The 20,932-nt window shown below is 41.4% G+C and overlaps 1 protein-coding gene across 4 annotated transcripts in view; it reads right to left on the minus strand.

The window, feature by feature from the left end:
• LOC126475478 (uncharacterized) overlaps nucleotides 1-20,932 on the minus strand; it is a 507,316-nt gene that overhangs the window by 59,897 nt on the left and 426,487 nt on the right. For all 4 annotated transcript variants that reach the window (XM_050103373.1, XM_050103374.1, XM_050103371.1 and 1 more), the window contains exons 8-9: nucleotides 16,037-16,527; nucleotides 2,624-3,718 (exon numbers count right to left, since the gene is read on the minus strand). In XM_050103373.1, the coding sequence (XP_049959330.1) occupies nucleotides 2,624-3,718; nucleotides 16,037-16,527 (1,586 nt within the window). The remainder of the gene's footprint in view (nucleotides 1-2,623; nucleotides 3,719-16,036; nucleotides 16,528-20,932) is intronic.

Raw genomic sequence — 20,932 nt, forward strand, 5'->3', positions numbered from 1 at the left:
AAATAAAATCTATGCTGACTCATAACCATTCAGAAGAGAAGTAGTATATAGTCTGAGATTATGAAAAGATAAGCTGTAGCTTACAGTCATACACATGGACATATCCTATCTGAACCATTGTAATAAATTGGAATATACCCATACAAGCACTTTGTAATTCTTTTCTGACTGAATCAAAACTGAGGTCAGTTTGTGTGTTTGTGGAATAGCTAAGAAACACATGAATATAATAATAATAACTGCATACAGGTTTGCAGGCAGCTCAACAGTCTGATGCAAGTCTTTCAACTGTACGCCACTCTGGAGACTTGTGTACCCCTAACCTACCGTGTCCCTAACCTACAGGTGAAAGGAGATCTACACTTCAATGTTGAATCCAAACCATGTGTTGTTACTAGTGAATCTTCACTCAGAGGTGAAGGCTAGATTAAAGGCACACTGAAATATTACACAGTCTGACCACAATTTGACCACGTGACCCTTTAGCTTCCTGTCATGCATTTGGACCGCAACCACCAGGTCTGACAGTAAGCAAATAAACCAATAATAATTACCACTTCATAACATGTTAAGTGCGTCCTGCATCACACTTATGAAGCACGGACTCATTGAGATTAATGACATGTTCCTGTGGAACATTTTGCCCCATAGCTTTTGCTATGCAGAGAGCTTAAGCTATGGGAGAGCTTAATTAGTTATTTGCAGAGAGCTTAATTAGTTATTTTGTGACAATGAAAATTTATACCTCATTAATGGGTCCCAAACTAGAAGCCAACATGCAGAGTTCTTATATATGGGAGACAATTGCAGATTGTTTGAGCTAGTATTCTGAAAGTTGTGAAATTATGTTAGTCCAGTGGCATTTGCTACCTTATCTTGTGGCCTATTAACTCCCATATTGCCAATATCACACCAAGCTACAAATTCCAGTAAGTCATATTGCTAGAGAAGATCAGAGCTTATAATCTCCTCAACATAGACAATATTACTGATGATCTAATTAACAGCTATAACCTGTTTCAGAAAGCATCTTTACATCACTTAACTCCACCCGAATATGGGCCCAGTGTCTCCAGCCAATCATATCGCCAAGACATTACCTTTACTGAAAGTACAGTGAACCCTAGCAATAAGCTCAGTTGATCCTCAGAATTCAAATACTCAACTCAGTAATCAGTCTCTGTATGCACATGGTACCTGCAAATGAACAAAACAGCCTCTAGTGTTCCTTTGTGTTAATTTAAACATGTTACTCACTTGTTCAATTGTCTGGAAACATAGGAGGAGGATCCAAATTAATATTACCGATCTGAAACTCACTTTTCAACATTATTCATTTCAGAAATAGATATTTGGCTCAACAGTACTTTAAAATCCATATTTCATTTCATTAGGGGGGGGGGGGGAGAATCAGAAACAAATAATAACAATTCCTCTCATATTTCTAGTCAATTACATATTTTTGGCATATAGAGGCAACAAATAGGTCCAGCGATGTTATCAATGTATTTATTGAGCTGCTTGATAGTGAAAAATTCACAGAGGACAAAAACAAGCATGTACATCCAAGTGGGGGTGTAGTCAGGATTGGAAAGCTGTGTGGATTTGTCATTAACACACATTTCATTTAGAAAAAGGAACTGTATCTGTTTTGTTCATTGGGGTTACACAGTGAGGATTGCCATGGAGATGAAATAAGGTAGCTCCAGTAGCCCCAGATTGATGATAAGGGAAATGCCAAAGTAAAGGAACTAAGCCATTTAGCAACTGCTCTGGATAGTGGTTTGAAACTGGAGAGAGAGATTTTTCCAGTTGCATCTCTGAAAGCCTCAATCTCAAAAGTCAGATGATCATGCAGGAGATTTGACTGGCACAGCAGCATTACAGACAACGATTTGGCCTATTCCAGTGTGAACTAGTTGACTGTTGTCGCATCAGCAGAAAGGTGACAAACAAACAGGCAGACTCTATGTAAAATTTAAATAATAAAATTTTCTCACATGTGGGTCCTGGGGGCACCTTGTACAAGTAAATGAGCTAACTTCCTGTTCAACTACAAAACCCAAAACCAAAGTACATTCATACAGAAAATACAAGACAAGCCAACAGTATCAAACATATCTGTCTGTAACTCCTTTTACCATCAAAAAGTATACCAGAACACATTCTGTATAATAAAATCCACATGAACAAAATATGGGCTTTGCATTCAAATAAAAATGCTCACATCTCAATAGGTCAAGGTAGTTAAAAAATAAAAAAATAAAAAAAACAGGGAAACACGAATACAACTTGAAACTAGCAGTAGAAAATACAATTTATAAGCTGCAACTGTCTAGTTATGACAATATGCAAATTTCATTACAAGCTTACAATAAAACTAAGACAAAACAGAGACAATTACTTTCAAAATGCAATCTAATTTTAAAGTTTTATTTTACTTAGACTCATATTTTACTAGAGAAGAGAGAGAGAGAGAGAGAGAGAGAGAGAGAGAGAGAGAGAGAGAGAGAGAGAGAGAGAAAACAAAAACATTATAAACAGGCAGTAAAACAAAGTCTCCACAATTTACAGGCTCTATGGATAGCATTAATGTGAATTGATGTACATAGATATATAATACCTCTTCCATTTCAAAGGATTCATCTGCAGTAGCAGCACTAGCTGAAAGGTAGCTTGCTGATGGTTGCTCATCTTGCTGAGTCATCGTCTCTTGGTCTGCATGTGTTGCTGCACACTTCCCCACCCCAGAGCTAGGATCAAGGAATTGACTCTGCACTGGCTGAACAATATCACTGATGTCCATATTTGCACACTCTAATTTAGGACTAGCTACAAGTGTTTCCTGAGATCCCTCCCGCTCTATACTGTTCTCACTTTTCTCAAAACTGTTTTCTTCTAAATTGTCTGCTTCGTGACTTGTGAATTTCAATACCGGTAAAGTGTCACCTGTTAACAAGACATCAGTTTTTATAGCACTGTTCGAGTTCTCGCACTCATCCAAATCCTCATCAATGACACGATTCTGCCTTTTGAGACTGCTCCTACGAAGAAGTAATCTCTCCTTATCAGTTTTCACAGAGTGAATGTCATCAGTATTTCTAGATACAGAAGGTGGAAGTATTTCCAAAGCTTTATCAGTTTCTACCTCAACATTCATCTGAGAAGCATTAATCTTCTCTATCCAAGTATCAGTCTTACTACTATTATCAAACACATCAACCTCAGTGACAGCTGTTAGTTCCTTATTTCCTCCACTTATGTCATGTGACTTCTCAATTTTCTCATTTTGTTCCTCCCTCCCTTCAGCTGATGACTCCACTGTATCACTGAAAGTCATTTCCACATCTTCATCAATTGATTCGTAACGCACAGGCCGGCTGGCAGCTGGACTGTCAAACGTTGGAGATGAAAGATAGAATCGAGCATGAGGGCTTTCTGACTCCCAACTGCTGATACTAGTGGAGGAAATACGCTTACTGAAGCGAGGACGCTGAGGAACTGTTTGTGCTACACTAGAGTCTGAATCAGAAGTCATATTTCCAGTGGTGTGAAGTGACTGTGAAGGTGTCTCTGCATTTTGAGAGGATTGGGCTGCTGGCATAAAAGGTGTGCGGAGTGGTGGTGGGTTGTGGTGACGTCGCTCGTAACTGCCTTCGTCGGTATCACTGTCACTGTCCAGACTTGTCATGCTGAGGCTGGTAGCTGATGAAAGAACCTGTTAATGATAGTTGATATTAGAACTGTCTAAAATGTGCTGAGATACATTTCAGAAATACACTTAAAACATGTAAGAAAACAAATGACAGTGATGACAAATATACATTACACTTTCAAACTCTAGTTAGATAGTACAGTGCTGAAGAGTACGTCCAAAAATGTCAATGCTGTCAAGTAAAAAGTTGCTGCTAATACATAATTTCTCTAATGTTTTAGTTATAAGCTTTAATTAATGACAAAAATGGCAGCAGGTTGGTATATTTAGGCATTTGAAATCACAACAAATTAATGTAAATTTAAAGACTTAATAGTAGGAAATGGAGAGGTATGTAACTGATAACATGTCTCATTGAAGTTAAGAGATATAGGCTGTGGGAATATCCCACCAGATTCTATTGCATTGTGCTTAGGACTATATCAAGTACAGAGTTCAATATGCATAAGCTTACTTGCAGCTGAAAATTTTGACAGAAATAGAAACAATAACATAAGCATTTTTTTAAAACATAATTTAAGTGCATTTGTACATCACAAATAAAAAAAACTGTACAGTCTTATTTGAGAAAAAAGTAAAATGTTTAGCCAACTCTGTCATAACACTGCAAATAAAAAGTGGAAGTAAGGAGAAGGAATACAGATTACATCTTAACATCGTATTGGAAAATTCAGTATGCCACAGATACGTAGCACTCTGAAATGGGCCTTTATGGAGTGATTTCATGAGAAAGAACACACATGGACACACACTGTCATCTCAGATGAATATGGTGTTTCCATTTTCATCATGAGAGCAAATAATAGCATCTAACAGTGGGAAAATAGTCTCTCTGTTCTACAGCGAAAGGTTTAAAGATGAGTACAAAAGTTCTGGGAGAATTGTGAGAAAGGACATTTTTAACCACAATGCCCCTTAGCTAAACAGTGGTTCTCTGCATGAACCCATAATTAATTCCCAATACTCTGAACATTAAGATCACAAACTGAGGTATGTAATAAATAACATGCAATACTACTGAATGATAACAGCCTCCTCCATGGTGATATCTGATAAGACATTTCATTACCACTGAGGGATGTAGACTGTCTCTGGTTGGGAAACATTTCAACACTAGAAATAACCTGAAGCTTTCCTGTCATCCTTTGATACTCATTGCATATCCAAGAAATATTTTCTTCAAAACCATTTTGCAATGGACAGGTATGTGAATGACTGGAAGAACTGCATTTTTATCAATGACTTGAGAACCCTTGGAAAAATAGTACTGACCACCTTGAAAGCAGGCAAGAAAATCTATTACAAGTTAAGAAACTTAATATTGAGATTACTTTTTAGATTATGAACTGTCAGAAAAAATAAAAAAAATAAAAAAATTAACTGATTTCATCTGACTACCATTAAAAGTATTCAAAATACCATTTCATTAATGAGAGAAATGCTACATGTGTGCTTCATACGTATTTTGGATAAAAATTAAGATTTCCCCTGTGCTTAATACATACTAGTATGAATTAGCATGGTTTACTTCTCACAGTCTAGAGAAGGAATTGGTATCTCACAATGGAGGAAAGGGAATGAGAGGCAGACAGGCACATTTGGAAATATTGGCTATCAGGCTAAGTCCTTCATTAGATATTCCTCTCCCCTCCCCCCCCCCCCCCCCCCCCCCCTCTCTCTCTCTCTCTCTCTCTCTCTCTCTCTCTCTCTCTCTCTACCTACCTCCCTCCCTCCCTCTGTCCAAAAGCTGATGTTTTCCAACAGTCTACTTTTAGATATCCCTGCCACTCAATGCCTCCTCTATGTGGTGAGTGGGAATCTATCGTAATTCATACTGTTATCCATCTTTGGATTTTCAGTTGTCTAAATACAAACTATATTTACATATACAGTGATGAGCCAAAACATGATGCCTGTCCACTTAATAGTTTGTTTGTCCACTTTGGAATGAAATACATCACTGATTCTGCATATCAGGGATAGACAATTTGTTGGTAGGTTTGCGAAGGTATGGGACATTAGATGTCTATGCACTGGTCATGAAATTCGTGCAAATAATGGGCCACTGATTTGCGTATGTGACGATAGTGATCCAGATAGGTTCTGTAGAATATACACCAGGCAAATCTGGTTGCTGAGACATCAAAATGAGTTCACTATATTGCTCCTCAAATCACTGTAGCACGGGTCTGGCTCCGAGACATAGACAATGGGGAAGACATCAAGCATGAAGAGATGCAGTTGTTCCATGGTGTGCTGCACATTTGAGCCACTGTTCACCTCAGTGATGGCATTTGTGGAGACAACCACTGACCTAGTGTAAGAAAAATGTGATTTATCCAAAGAGCCAACATGTTTCCATTGATCGACAGTCGAATCCTGATGGACCTGTGCCCACTGCAATCATAATTTATATCACTGGGTCGACATGTGAACCCATAGGGATGGTCTGCTGTGGAGCTCCATGTTCAACGATGAACGGAGTATTCTGAAACACTTGTGCATGCACCAGCATTGTGCTCTTTCGGCAGAGATGCCACAGATCACCATCTATCCTACTGCGTAGAGCAGACAAATTACTACTAAACTCTACCTTCTGTGAAGAATCGTGGATGTCCAACCATTTAGCACCTAGTGGTAGTTTCACTGTACTTCTACCTCTTTCCAAAGATGCTCATGACAGTAGCACGTGAACATTCGACCTGCTTCACTATTTTTGAGATACTCGTTCACATGCTCTGTGTAAATCAAAGTCACTTATCTCAATGGATTTCCCAATTTGCAGGCCATATCTTTGCTGGGGTGATCCCCCGTCCATGTCTGCTCCACTTACATACTTTTGTTATTGCATCATATGCCCACAATGCCACCTGGTGGCATCCAGTGTTGTGGTGATCAGTCATCATAATGTTTTGGCTTATCTGTGCACTATGCCACTATACTCTGAGTGGAACTCTGAGCAGACTATATGTTTTACAAGTTTCCAGAACAAGTCTTGAACCTAAAGTTATTCCTAACACCTCAAAGAATTTCTAGCAAAAATTTAGTCTGCACCTTTGATGATTTCAAAAAAGCCTATCACTAAGTTGACCATAGGTCACTCTTGCAAATATTAAAATACAAGATCCAGAGCTGAAAACACATGCAGTCACAAAACAGACACAAAGTTCAAAGGTTAAATTTATGGGGGAAATCTCAGATCCTTTCAAAATCCAAGTGGGGGTGAGACAAGAAGATGGGCTGTCTCCCTAACTTTTCACATCCTAGAGAAAGTGATACAACAGTGGTGCAAACAGAAATCAATCCTCAAAACTGACCAACTAATCAATCACTTTAGGCAGAGAAAAGTTATATACAGATTGTGTAGCACTTGCAATGATTTAGCGTTTTTAATTCATAACATTCCATCAGCCCAAAATCAGATTCACGTCTTGAATCAAACTGCAGGAGCGTCTCCAGATCTCTTATTAAAAGACAGATTATGTGACCTGCAGCAAAACAAGCACCAAGATTCATGGAGGCTAAATATAGCAAAATTAAAGTACCACAATTAAAATGTCTCATGAAGCCATTCAGAAAAATGGAACCTAAGCAAAAGTAAACAAAATTAGATGCCACTATCGAAAATGGCATATCAAGTTACTCAATACAACAAATGTATCTCCAAGCACACAAAACTAAGACTTACAATAATTAAACCAGAATGCCTCTATGGATCAGAAACACTAATTATGAACAGGAAAACAGACATTGAAAACAGTGATGCATATGAATGCAAAATATTAAGAAAACTTCTAGCCCCAAACCTTTTAGAGGTACAATACTGCCTCAGTGGCAAGCAAAAAATCAAATAGTAAACAAATATCCATAGTTACATTAGAAAATGTAGGCCGATTCTATGGACACATTAAAAGAATGAACCCACATTGACTTACAAAATAAATAGCCAAATTCTTTGACAACAAGAGTAAAGCAAAAACATACACAATGAAATAGACTGGCGATATCAAAACTAATTTGAAACTGGCAGGAATTGCATCATAAGATGTCGTTGTTGTTGTTGTGGTTTTCAGTCCTGAGACTGGTTTGATGCAGCTCTCCATGCTACTCTATCCTGTGCAAGCTTCTTCATCTCCCAGTACCTACTGCAACCTACATCCTTCTGAATCTGCTTAGTGTATTCATCTCTTGGTCTCCCTCTACGATTTTTACCCTCCACGCTGCCCTCCAATACTAAATTGGTGATCCCTTGATGTCTCAGAGCATGTCCTACCAACCACACCCTTCTTCTAGTCAAGTTGTGCCACAAGTTCCTCTTCTCCCCAACTCTATTCAGTACCTCCTCATTAGTTATGTGATCTGCCCATCTAATCTTCAGCATTCTTCTGTAGCACCACATTCCGAAAGCTTCTATTCTCTTCTTGCCCAAACTATTTATCGTCCACGTTTCACTTCCATACATGGCTACAGTCATACAAATGCTTTCAGAAATGACTTCCTGACATTTAAATCTATACTCAATGTTAATAAATTTTTCTTCTTCAGAAACGCTTTCCTTGCCATTGCCAGTCTACATTTTATATCCTCTCTACTTCGACCATCATCAGTTACTTTGCTCCCCAAATAGCAAAACTCCTTCACTACTTTAAGTGTCTCATTTCCTAATCTAATTCCCTCAGTATCACCCGACTTAATTCGACTACATTCCATTATCCTCGTTTTGCTTTTGTTGATGTTCATCTTATACCCTCCTTTCAAGACACTGTCCATTCCGTTCAACTGCTCATCCAAGTCCTTTGCTGTCTCTGACAGAATTACAATGTCATCGGCAAACCTCAAAGTTTTTATTTCTTCTCCATGGATTTTAATACCTGCTCCGAACTTTTCTTTTGTTTCCTTTACTGCTTGCTCAATATACAGATTGAATAACATCAGGGAAAGACTACGAACCTGCCTCACTCCCTTCCCAACCACTGCTTCCCTTTCATGTCCCTCGACTCTTAGAACTGCCATCTGCTTTCTGTACAAATTGTAAATAGCTTTTCGTTCCCTGTATTTCACCCCTGCCACCTTCAGAATTTGAAAGAGAGTATTCGAATCAACATTGTCAAAAGCTTTCTCTAAGTCTACAAATGCTTGAAACATAGGTTTGCCATAAGATGTCAAAAATTGTGAATTCTTCCAGTCTAAATTTCACAAATGGCAAGTTGACCAAGAGGAAAAAAAAACTTAAGAAAAAGACTGAAACACCATTGTCTGAAGAGAGAAAGCAACACCACAGAACGGAAATGAAACAAATTGCCCGTCTCTAAGTAGTTCCTGCATTCCTAATGGGTTTCACAAAACAGGAAGCACAGAACTGAACTGGGGAGAAAGGAGAGTTATAGCACAATTTAACTAAAAGATGGGATCAGTTCATAGGACACATTCTGAGGCATGAAGGGACTGTCAATGTGGTATTGGAGGAAGTGTGGGAGGTAGAAATTGTAGAGGAAGGCAAACGGAATAAATATGGTAAGTAGGTTCAAATAGTTATAGGTTGCATTAATTACTCAAAGATGGGGACACCTGTGCAGGATAGATTATTGTGGAGAGCTGCATTGAACAAGTCATAGGACTGAAGGCAACAACAGCAGCAGCAGAAGCAGCAGCAACTAAAACAACAACAACAACAAATACTTCCAAACAACAACAACAACAACATAGTAGTAGTAGTAGTAGTAGTAGTAGTAATCATCAGGAAAAGAAGAAATAGCAGTGAAACTATTAAAAATTGAGTCGTGCACAGCTAGTGTTCGTGCCATTTAGTGCTTGACATCTTGTCTTTGCGGTACTGCCATCCCATTTCTTATTCGATTTACTGGCATCACTAAGTTGCTGGCCTGCCTGCCTGCCCATGAGTGGCAGCAGCACCACTATTGATAAGAGCACTGTTGTACTATCTTTGGAGCGACCACTTGCATTTCCAGGTCGTGGTGTGTGGTGCGTTCAGTCGGGATGGAGCTCCAATGAGACCTGGACAGCCATTACTCGCCCAACCACTGGGGAGTACACATGCACTGTCCGACGGAAGGAGACTGGAGTGGTGACGACTGTTGGTTGGTCGTTTGGTCGGTCGTCTCACCAGGTGACGTGTATTTGGTTTTCTGATTGCTTCTGGGCCCCTTTAATTGATCATCTTGTGTGACTTGGGTCGATTCCTTCCTTGTGCAGAGATGTCAAGTGGCCAATGGGCAAGTGTTCCCTCTGGATGGTTGGGTCCAAGCCAGTGTCTCCGGGTCATCATGCATCTGAAGGCAGTCGGGATGGAGCAGCAATGAGGTCGGGACAGCCATGGCTCGCCCAACCATTGCCAATACACATGCCTTGAGTGGGAATGACCTCGGTTGGTCGTTCGTTTGGTCGGTCGTCTCATCGGACAATGTGTGTGTGATCGCCGATTGCTTCTGGGTTCTCTGCGTGTGTGGACTTGTGATTCGTCCTGGTTATTCCCCAGTGACTGGTTTCAGTATTATTCAAGTTGTTTGTGGAAGTGTTTCTGCGGAACTGTGTGCAGCTTGTGGTTTTGACTGACCAATTATCGTAACGCTGTCTGCATGTTGGATGCAGAGAGTCAGTTGGGATGGAGCAGCAAGGAAGTCTCCACAGTGCAAGGCCAGGCCACGCCCGCTGGCGGTGTACACGTACTGTTGGATCGTGAGGTGCTAGCTGCGAGAGCGACAAGTTCGTTGCCCACCGAACGTAGATGCTGAAGTTGAGTGATCAGTTAATCTGTTATGAAACCTCAACTATTGTCACATCTCTTCATTCATTTGAGGGTTGTTGCCCCCTTGGCCATTTGGGCTAGCAGCATCGTATGATGTATTGGAGTTGGTGAAAACTTGCAGCTGTCTTCCTATTTTGTGATTTAATAATTAAATTGACTGTTACTTATCAGTGAAGTGCACCAGCGGTATTTTCTGCCCTGTGGCTGTTAACGCTCCAGTTACCTGCCCTGGTCGTTAGCGTAGTTTGCAGGCAGTTTGCCTTTTCCTCATTGTGTTGTTGCTGTCCAGCACAGCATGTAGTTTGACAGCCTTTTAAGTTGTTTGGTTCATATTTGCTTAGAGTGGTTATTGTTCCCCTGGCTGTTTCTAGACACCAATTTCTGGAGGTGTAGTGCTGTTCGTCTTCTCGTCCTCGGCCGATATTCTCCATCGTTGTGCCATTGGTCGGATGGAAGGGAATTGGTTAAATTGTTGGTGGGTCCTTGGGCCGTCCCTAGATTGGGTTGCCATCCGATTACTTAACTTCAACTCTTGGCTGCCTGTCTCACCTCACCTTATGTTTGAGCTACCTTCCCAGGCCGACCCTTGGAACACTTCTGGGTACCACTTGTTCTGTTTGTTTTAAATTGTGATTTTCATTTTATTTGGAGTATTGTGCAATACCTTTGGTCATGTATTACTTCAGTTTTTTTAAATTTTACATAAAGGCCTTCAGCTGTGTTAAATTAAAATTTTGAGCATTGATTGTTGTAGAAAAAAATTTTGTTATTCATAGACATTGTTGTATCTGAAATTGTTTGTAATCCATGCCCTAAGCCGCTAGTTGTTCCATGCGTTCTGTGTGGCCTTCAGCCGAGGATTTGTGTGAACCCTTAATAAGGCCTTCAGCCGTGTGTATTCTCTAAAGGAAATTTTTTTATAAGGAGCAAGGGGTTTATTCTAAATTATTTATCTGACTTGTTGTTCAGGCCTTCAGCCATTGTTTCAAATTTGTTTGTGGCCGTCAGCCATGCAATAAGTTAATCAGGCTTCAGCCGTTCTGTTGTAAGTTTAAAACAAAATTTTCTTGCTTAGAAAAAATTGTTTATTAATGTGCCTTAATTACAGCTGTCCTTCAGATGTTTAGTGTCGGCTTTCAGCTGTTAATTGTTTTCATTGCTTTTTTTTTAAAAAATGTAGCGTCTATTTTTAATTTTTTTAGATTTCTAAGCCAGGCCTTCAGCTGTTCTTGTGTTTACTGTGTGGTTTTGGGTCTTCAGCCCAGAAAGCATCTCAAGGTTTCCTTAACTAGGCCTTCAGCCGTATTGTTTAATTGTGATCTTTTAAGCCAATACGTAAATAGGAGGTACTTAGAAAAATAAAGTTGTGTGCTTGAGTATGCAACTCACAGTAACTGTTTACGATCCCATCCACAACCTTGACCTTATCCTGTGTGCTCTCTGACTACCTACCAATCAGGTCTCAGAAATATAAACACAGGGAGTTGGCATTTTATGACAAATATATAGTAACATAAAAATGTCAATCAGCAGAGGTATTTCCACAAATATACAGCTTTGTCACTACCAAATAAGCATCTAATAGTTTAATGACCAGCAGAATCTCTGTCAGGAAATTCCAGACACTGATGTTAGTAAAAACTGCCCCCGCCCCTTTTTTTTATGTGTCTGTGGTAAACACATACTTATAAATCACCGTTACAACTGTGCTGTACAGAACAATACAGACACAGGATTGTAAAAAAACGAAAAGAAAATGTTGGATGGGCATGGAAGAGTGTTGTACTGTATATCATCTTCCTCCCCCCCCCCCCCCCCCCCCTCCAAACATAGAACTTACAAGGAGATGCCATACTCTGCAGCCCAGCAATTTCAACGAGTTTTGGGGATACCATTTGGGGCCCACTCCAAAGTAGTTCTGTGAAAGGGTTTAAGTCAGTAAAACTTAGTTTCCATGAACAATTATAGTCAAAGATCATAATACAAGATCCATTTCTGTTCAAGTGAAATCATCAGAACACGACACATGAGAAATTTTCACTTATACATATCAGGCATACATCAGAATAGTTTCTAAGAAATTGAAAATTTAGTGTGTGTGTGTGTGTGTGTGTGTGTGTGTGTGTGTGTGTGGGCGTGCGCACGCTCGCCTTTGTCTTTGTGTGTTGAAATGAGTCAGACGTCAATATTTTCCACATGAAGATGCACTGCCTTATATGTAATCAGTTGCCAACCTCTATATTAACATGTTAGTGTACACATGTTATAAGAAGCAATCAAAAAGTTTCCATTTGAAGACTGTGCAGTGAAGAATTGGTGTGCCAATCAGGCAAAATTGCCATGAGCACTGAGGCAACCATCCCACTGACTTAGCAGGTTGAAGATACTCGGCTGATAAAGCACCAATTTCTGCTGTGTGGAGAAGTCAAGGACCTATTTAAGGGGCCACAAGGCATGATATTTGTATGGGGAAGATCAGGACTATGGGGAGGGTGCTGCAAGTGTGTCCCACTTGAGTCTTCCAGTTGAGGCTGGCACTCCAGAGTGACCGGCATTTTGTATCAAATTGCGACCAGCTTGGAATGTGGCACATAATTCGACAAAAGTGGTTCTCAACAGACACGGTGCCTCATATACACTCTTATTCTCCGACGGATGTCTACCAGACGTCTCTTTTGATGGCCAAGAAAAGAGTAACAGCACATTGGTCCTGTTTGGATTCATTTGGTAATAATGTCACCATAGTTCACATTTTTGCATTTACCACAAACACATCAGAGAGACACAAATGCCACCCCAATTCCTTGCCTTTATGTCAGTGCTTATACACCGTTGTTACAGTCGTGCTACGTTGCATATACAGTGCAGCAACAACCTCAAACAGAAACCTTTTGATTTGATTGCCTTTCATAAATGTAAGACAAGCATGATTTCCATTCCACATAGTGAGGAAATTATGTGGGCACTGGAAAATGAATTTCATTCAGTGTACTGGGTGGAAAATATTTATGTGCTTTTCTGCTCCTGTACATAAAACTGACACACTGAAAGCTAACCAAAACAGGCAGGGAGGAAACAAGGAAGCCAGAGAGAGAGAGAGAGAGAGAGAGAGAGAGAGAGAGAGAGAGAGAGAGAGAGAGAGAGAGAGAGAGAGAGAGAGACTCGTGCAAAAAATGTGAAACCTCTTTCCTCTTTTGATCCCCACATTCTCTTAAAAAAAAAAAAAAAAAAAAAGGATAATATATTTTGTGAGAAATGTTTTCATCACTTGCAGGTACCTATGCTGACTACTTTACTTAAAATAATGTATAAATTTTTGTTACAGCTTTCTTGCCGTGTCAAATAATGAAAAATATTGCAAGATTTGTTAATAATAACCATACACAGAACTTCAGTACAATGTTTGAATGTATGCCTTATGAATTTCGTCCTTGCCTCAGTGGCTTTCTTGCTGTGGATCGATATCAATAATTCTTTGGCTTCTCTGAAATTATTACGTTTAAGAACGGATGGAAGTAAATTAATTTTCAAGTGTTCAAACGATTTGACCTGTTTGAACTGGAGCCTCAGTCAGACCACTGACTTTTTTCTTTTTTTATTTTATTTTCGAAAATGGAAGTGTAATCACCTAAATCTATTCACAGGCTAACGTTATTAAGAGGCATTTTGTCAGGAGCTATTCATGACATAGGTTAGGAAAATTTCGGTGAATAATATGCCATCTTACATCACAACATTTTGTCGTCCAGCTTTTGTAGTACAAGTTTTGGAGCTATAGCCAGAGTCTCCAAGATTACTCTGATGTTTCTCGAAGTTTAACCCATTTCTATCACCTAGCAATAAAGGAATAGTCGGTAGTTTTCTGCAAAAAATAGCTCGCACGAGAAACGAAAAAACACAGTACAATTAATGATTACATACCTGTTGACACAAAATTTGCATCTTCAGCACCGGTGAAAAACTTCCGCACTTGCACTTACACGTTAAATAATAAGTATGTTACATTATTTGCAGTGTAAGGGCAAATGCTGAATTTTTTCACTGATCCAGAAGGCGAAACACTTTGTGGCCAAACGAAGGTAATCATTAATAATAGTTTATTTATTTCATCCGAGATGAAATAGTTCATTTACTGCTAGATGATGAACTGAAGCCAATATAATATCAAAAGACGTCAATATTGTCCTTGGGAATTGAGCTTTTATTCTTGAAAGAATTTATTATCTTCCTAATTTCAGAAGGGTGCAGAAACTTGAAATAAACAGTTCACATAATATGCAAAAAACTGGTGATTTCTCAAACTGGGGAACGATCAAGAATGGGGTGCCGCAAGGTTCGGTCTTGGGTCCTCTGCTGTTCTTAATATATATTAATGACTTGCCATTCTACATTCACGACGATGCAAAGCTGGTACTTTTTGCCGACGATACAAGTATAGCTACCACACATAACAGACAAGAATTAACTGGTGAAATTGTAAACGATCTTTTTCAGAAAATCATTAAGTGGTTCTCTGCAAACGGGCTCTCATTAAACACAGTATATACAGTTCCACACAGTAAATGGAATGACCCCATTAATAAATATAAACTTTGATCAGAAATCGGTGGCTAAGGTAGAATATTCAACATATCTAGGTGTATGCATTGATGAGCGGTTGAACTGGAAAAAAACACTTCAGCTACTTATGCTATTAGGGTCATTGCAAATTTTGGTGATATACATCTGAGTAAATTAGTTTACCACACCTATTTTCATTCTCTGCTTTCGTATGGCATGATATTCTGGGGTAACTCATCATTGAGTAAAAGAGTGTTCATTGCACAAAAGCGTGTAATCAGAATAATTGCTGGAGCTCATCCGAGATCATCCTGCAGACACTTGTTTAAAGAGCTAGAAATCTTCACTGTAGCCTCACAATATATATATTCTCTTATGAAATTTGTTATTAACAACCCAAATTCAAAAGTAATAGCAGTGTACATGGCTACAACACTAGGAGAAAGGATGATCTTCACTACTCAAGGTTAAATCTAACTTTGGCTCAGAAGGGGGTAAATTATGCTGCCACAAAAGTCTTTGGTCACTTACCTAATAGCATCAAAAGTCTGACAGATAGCCATATAGCATTTAAAAGGAAAATAAAAGGATTCCTTATTGGCAACTCCTTCTACTCATTATGTGAATTTTTGATATAGTAAGTGGGTAATTTCCCAACCTCCAAAAATTAAAAAAAAAAAAAAAAATTATTAAGTGTCATGTAATATTTTGTCTAATGTAATATCTTGTATAGACACCTTTTATTAATTTGACACGTTCCACATCATTACGAAGTGTCGTATTCATGATCTATGGAACAAGTACGAATCCAATCTAATCTAGTTGTAGCTTCCGAAATGTGTCTGCTGCACCGGGAGAGTGAAATATTATGACCGAAGACAGCGTATTATTAACAAATTTTTTCCCGACCTTCCGAGTGGCTCCCATCTAGTATGCTCCAGTTCGTAGAACTCTGATAACGGTGTGTTGTCGAATTGCAGACAGGCGATACGTACGGAGTCTTTGTGGAGTAGCGGTCGGGGCCTGGCGCGGCCGGCCATGTCTGCGAGCGGCGGCGGCTGCGGCTGCGGCGGAGACTGCTGCGACAGCGGCGGCGACGGCGGCGGCTGCACCTCCACGAGGTCGCCGTCGCCGGCGAAAGTGAAGGAGCGCTCGCCGAAGACGATGCGCTTGCGCGGCACGTCGGGCGACTTGTTGCGGCCCTGGTTGTCGAGGAAGCGGCGGTTGTCCGGAGTGAGCACGCTCAGGTGCGAGTCCTGGGGTAGGTCGCGCAGCACGCGCCGCGCCGCGCGCGAGAAGCGCCGCCGGGAGGCCCCCCCGTCGTAGGCGGACGCGCAGGCGGAGGCGGGCACGGACAGCGACAGCGCGCCGGGCACGCTGCTGCCGCCCTCCTCAGACTGCGACAGCGACGCGCACACCGAGTGCGAGCTGCGCAGCTTCTCGCGGATCTTCGCCACGATCACCGACGGCGGCGTGTGCGACGAGCCTGCGGGCACGCCGGCACGTTCTCACACATCTGGCCGAAGTCGTCACGTCTAATGAACACGGCGTATGCTATTCTCACCGAACGGCGGACCGACGAATTGGAAGTACATGTGATGTTCCCCGAGGATTAGTCTTCTCGCCTTACACGTTCTCGTGTATATTAATGACCCCCGCAGTAACATTTCCAGATGACACGTTTAGTTTGTTTGCAGATGATACAAACAATGCGATTAACAGCAATACGAGGTTTCTAGAATGAAATTTTCACTTTACAGCGGAGTGTGTGCTGATATGAAAATTTCTGGCAGATTAAAACTGTGTGCCGGACCGAGACTCGAACTCAGGACCTTGCCTTTCGCGGGCAAGTGCTCTACCAACTGAGCTATCCAAGCGCGACTGACGCCCCCTCCTCACAGCTTTACTTCTGCCAGTACCTCGTCTCCTACCTTCCAAACTTTACAGAAGCTCTCCTGCGAACCTTGCAGAACTAGCACTTCTGAAATCAGGAGACTCGAAATCAGGACCTTTGCCTTTTGCGGGCAAGTGCTCTACCAACTGAGCTATCCAAGCGCGACTGACGCCCCCTCCTCACAGCTTTACTTCTGCCAGTACCTCGTCTCCTACCTTCCAAACTTTACAGAAGCTCTCCTGCGAACCTTGCAGAACTAGCACTCCTGAAAATAAGTTTGCAAGGTAGGCGACAAGGTACTGGCAGAAGTAAAGCTGTGAGGAGGGGGCGTGAGTCGTGCTTGGGTAGCTCAGTTGGTAGAGCACTTGCCCGCGAAAGGCAAAGGTCCTGATTTCGAGTCTCGGTCCGGCACACAGTTTTAATCTGCCAGGAAGTTTCAATACGAGGTTTGTCCGGAAAATACGTATAAACGTTGAATAATGTCTTTATGTTACAAGTTGCAGTCACCACCAGGTGGGACTACTGCTGTAACCAATCCCACCAACGCTGAGTTCGAGTCAGAGCACTCCGCGTGAAGGTGGGAGTGTGCGGCAGCTTGTTGGCAGTTGCCCTTTTTCACCTGCCGTCGTCATGGAGCTCTCTCTGATTGAGGAACAGCGCGTCAACATCAAGTTTCTTGCAAAGCTAGGCAATAATGGCCGTGAGATTTTTGAGTGTTTGAAACAGGTTTACGGAGACAATTCTCTGAAGGAACTAACCGTGAACAAGTGGTTAAAAAGGTTCCGGGATGGCCGAGAAGAAGTGAACGATGACCCTCGCCCAGGACGCCCGTCGACATCGAGTTCCGATGCAAATGTTGAACGAATTCGGGCTTGTGTTCTTAAAGACCGTAGATTGACAGGCAGAATGATTGCTGACGAGCTGTCAATCCCCAAAACAATCGTTCACGAAATCCTGACACAAAAACTTGAAATGAAGAAATTGTGTGCGAAAATCGTACCGAAGCTCTCGACGCCAGAACAGAAAGCAAAGAGGGTTGAGTGCTGTGAGGATTGGTTGGAAGCAGAGGAACGAGGGGACTTTCTCAACCGAGTCATCACTGGAGACGAGTCCTGGTTTTACGAATTCGATGTGGAGCTCAAAGCTCAAAGCAAGGAATGGAAACTAGCAGGACAACCGAGAACAAAAAAGTCGCGAAAATCAAGGTCCAATGTGAAGACAATGATGATTATTTTCTTTGATTCTAGGGGCATTGTTCACAAGGAATTTGTCCCTCCCGGCCAGAGAGTGAACGGAAATTTTTACGTTGAAGTTCTGACACGTCTCGGAGCTCGTATGGCCCGAGTTCGGCCGGAGTTGGCAAAAGGGGGCAGGTGGATCCTTCATCACGACAATGCGCCCGCTCACACGTCGCTCGTTGCGCGAGTTTTTGGCCCGAAGCTCAATCACCGTGACAGACCACCCGCCTTATTCACCCGATTTAGCCCCGTGTGACGTCTTCATGTTCCCGAAATGCAAAATGGTGCTTCGGGGGCGGCACTTGGGAGATGTGGAAGCCATCAAGGCGGAAACGACACGGCAACTGAACAACATCACAACTGGAGACTTTCAGCAATGTTATCAACAGTGGAAACGGCGTTGGCAGAAGCGTATCGCGTCTCAGGGCGAGTACTTTGAAGGAGACCATATTGTAATACCTGAATAATTGTAAAATAAAGTTATTATTCCATTTTTATACGCATTTTCCGGACAAAACCCGTACATGCATAATTTTAGAAAGAGTTTAATGAAATCTCCATGGCTCCTACCCTCTTCTTTGTCAATGAACTTCGAAAAGGCATACGACATTCATTTCTGAAGTTTTAGGGGATTTCCACTGAACATTAAGTCTAAGCATGGTAACGAGCAAACAGAAGTGATTCACATTGTTAAATTCTTGGGATTACGACTTGATAATACGTTCACTTTGGAGCAGCATAGCACAAAACTGTTGGTGTGCATAAACAAATATTTATTTCAAACGGACATGGGCGTTACAAAAATAAATGGCATACCTTGTTAAGTTTCGTAATGTCATACACGATCATATTTTGAAAACACTGTCAGTCTAAACGTCCGTAATACGAATTATTTGTGAGCTGAATTCAGGAATATCCAGCAAAAGTCTGTTCAAGAACTGGGAATAGTAGCTACTGCTTTCCAGTATGTTTATTCCTTTACCAACTTCTCATCAATAACTTGCCAAGATGAAAGTTTAGTAAATATTTTCCGACCCAAACACACACACACTTTCCATACGAAATTAGCGGTTTCGATCGTCACCCACCATCTACAGATAATAATAGGATGCAGTAGTTCACTCCAACAGCTGAAAGAATCCACAGAAGTGACACTGCGCCCCTTCAGTCTATGGCCACACGCGTTTGGTGATGTGCAGGTAGCGTATTTTTTTTTATTTCAACACTTCTGTAAATCAAAAAAGTTACAAGCATTACATATACAGCAAAACATTCGCCTTTTTATAGACCAACACCTTTCAGTAAACTTGTTTCATCTGAAATCAACATTCAGAGTAATTCTCTTTTAACTACGGTACTACTGGGGATTTTTACAACATCGAATTTTAAGATTTTTTTCTTTATTGAAAGGTAAGAGGTGCATTCAAGTTCTAAGGCCTCCGATTTTTTTTCTCTGGACTGGAAAGAGATAGAAACATGGGCATTGTCTTAAAATGAGACCGCGTTCATTGTCAATACGTCCCAGAGATGGCAGCACCGTACGGCAGATGGAATTTTACTGCCAGCGGCGAGAATGAGAACTGTTTTAAATACTTAAAACGACGACGTTTTCCTTACTTGAACAGCGTGCAATCACTCGTTTTCTGAATTTGCGTGGTGTGAAACCAACTGAAATTCATCGACAGTTGAAGGAGACATGTGGTGATGGAGTTATGGATGTGTCGAAAGTGCGTTCGTGGGTGCGACAGTTTAATGAAGGCAGAACATCGTGTGACAACAAACCGAAACAACCTCGGGCTCGCGCAAGCTGGTCTGACGACATGATCGAGAAAGTGGAGAGAATGACTGTTGAACAGATCGCCTCCAGAGTTGGCATTTCTGTGGGTTCTGTGCACACAATCCTGCATGACGACCTGAAAATGCGAAAAGTGTCATCCAGGTGGGTGCCACGAATGCTGACGGACGACCACATGGCTGCCCGTGTGGCATGTTGCCAAGCAATGTTGACGCGCAACGACAGCATGAATGGGACTTTCTTTTCGTCGGTTTGTGACAATGGATGAGACGTGGATGCCATTTTTCAATCCAGAAACAAAGCGCCAGTCAGCTCAATGGAAGCACACAGATTCACCGCCACCAAAAAGATTTCGGGTAACCGCCAGTGCTGAAAAAATGATGGTGTCCATGTTCTGGGACAGTGAGGGCGTAATCCTTACCCATTGCGTTCCAAAGGGCACTACGGTAGCAGGTGCATCCTACGAAAATGTTTTGAAGAACAAATTCCTTCCTGCACTGCAACAAAAACGTCCGGGAAGGGCTGCGCATGTGCTATTTCACTAAGACAACGCACCCGCACATCGAGCTAACGTTACGCAACAGTTTCTTCGTGATAACAACTTTGAAGTGATTCCTCATGCTCCCTACTCACCTGACCTGGCTCCTAGTGACTTTCAGCTTGTTCCAACAATGAAAGACACTCTCCGTGGCCGCACATTCACCAGCCGTGCTGCTATTGCCTCAGCGATTTTCCAGTGGTCAAAACAGACTCCTAAAGAAGCCTTCGCCGCTGCCATGGAATCATGGCGTCAGCGTTGTGAAAAATATGTACGTCTGCAGGGCGATTACGTCGAGAAGTAACGCCAGTTTCATCGACTTCGGGTGAGTAGTTAATTAGAAAAAAAATCGGAGGCCTTAGAACTTGAATGCACCTCGTACATCGAATTTTATTATCCCAATGTCATTGAAATCTGGAGACATCA

The sequence above is a fragment of the Schistocerca serialis genome, chromosome 4 (genome assembly GCF_023864345.2).
Source record: "Schistocerca serialis cubense isolate TAMUIC-IGC-003099 chromosome 4, iqSchSeri2.2, whole genome shotgun sequence".
Classification (NCBI taxonomy): Eukaryota; Metazoa; Arthropoda; class Insecta; order Orthoptera; family Acrididae; genus Schistocerca; species Schistocerca serialis.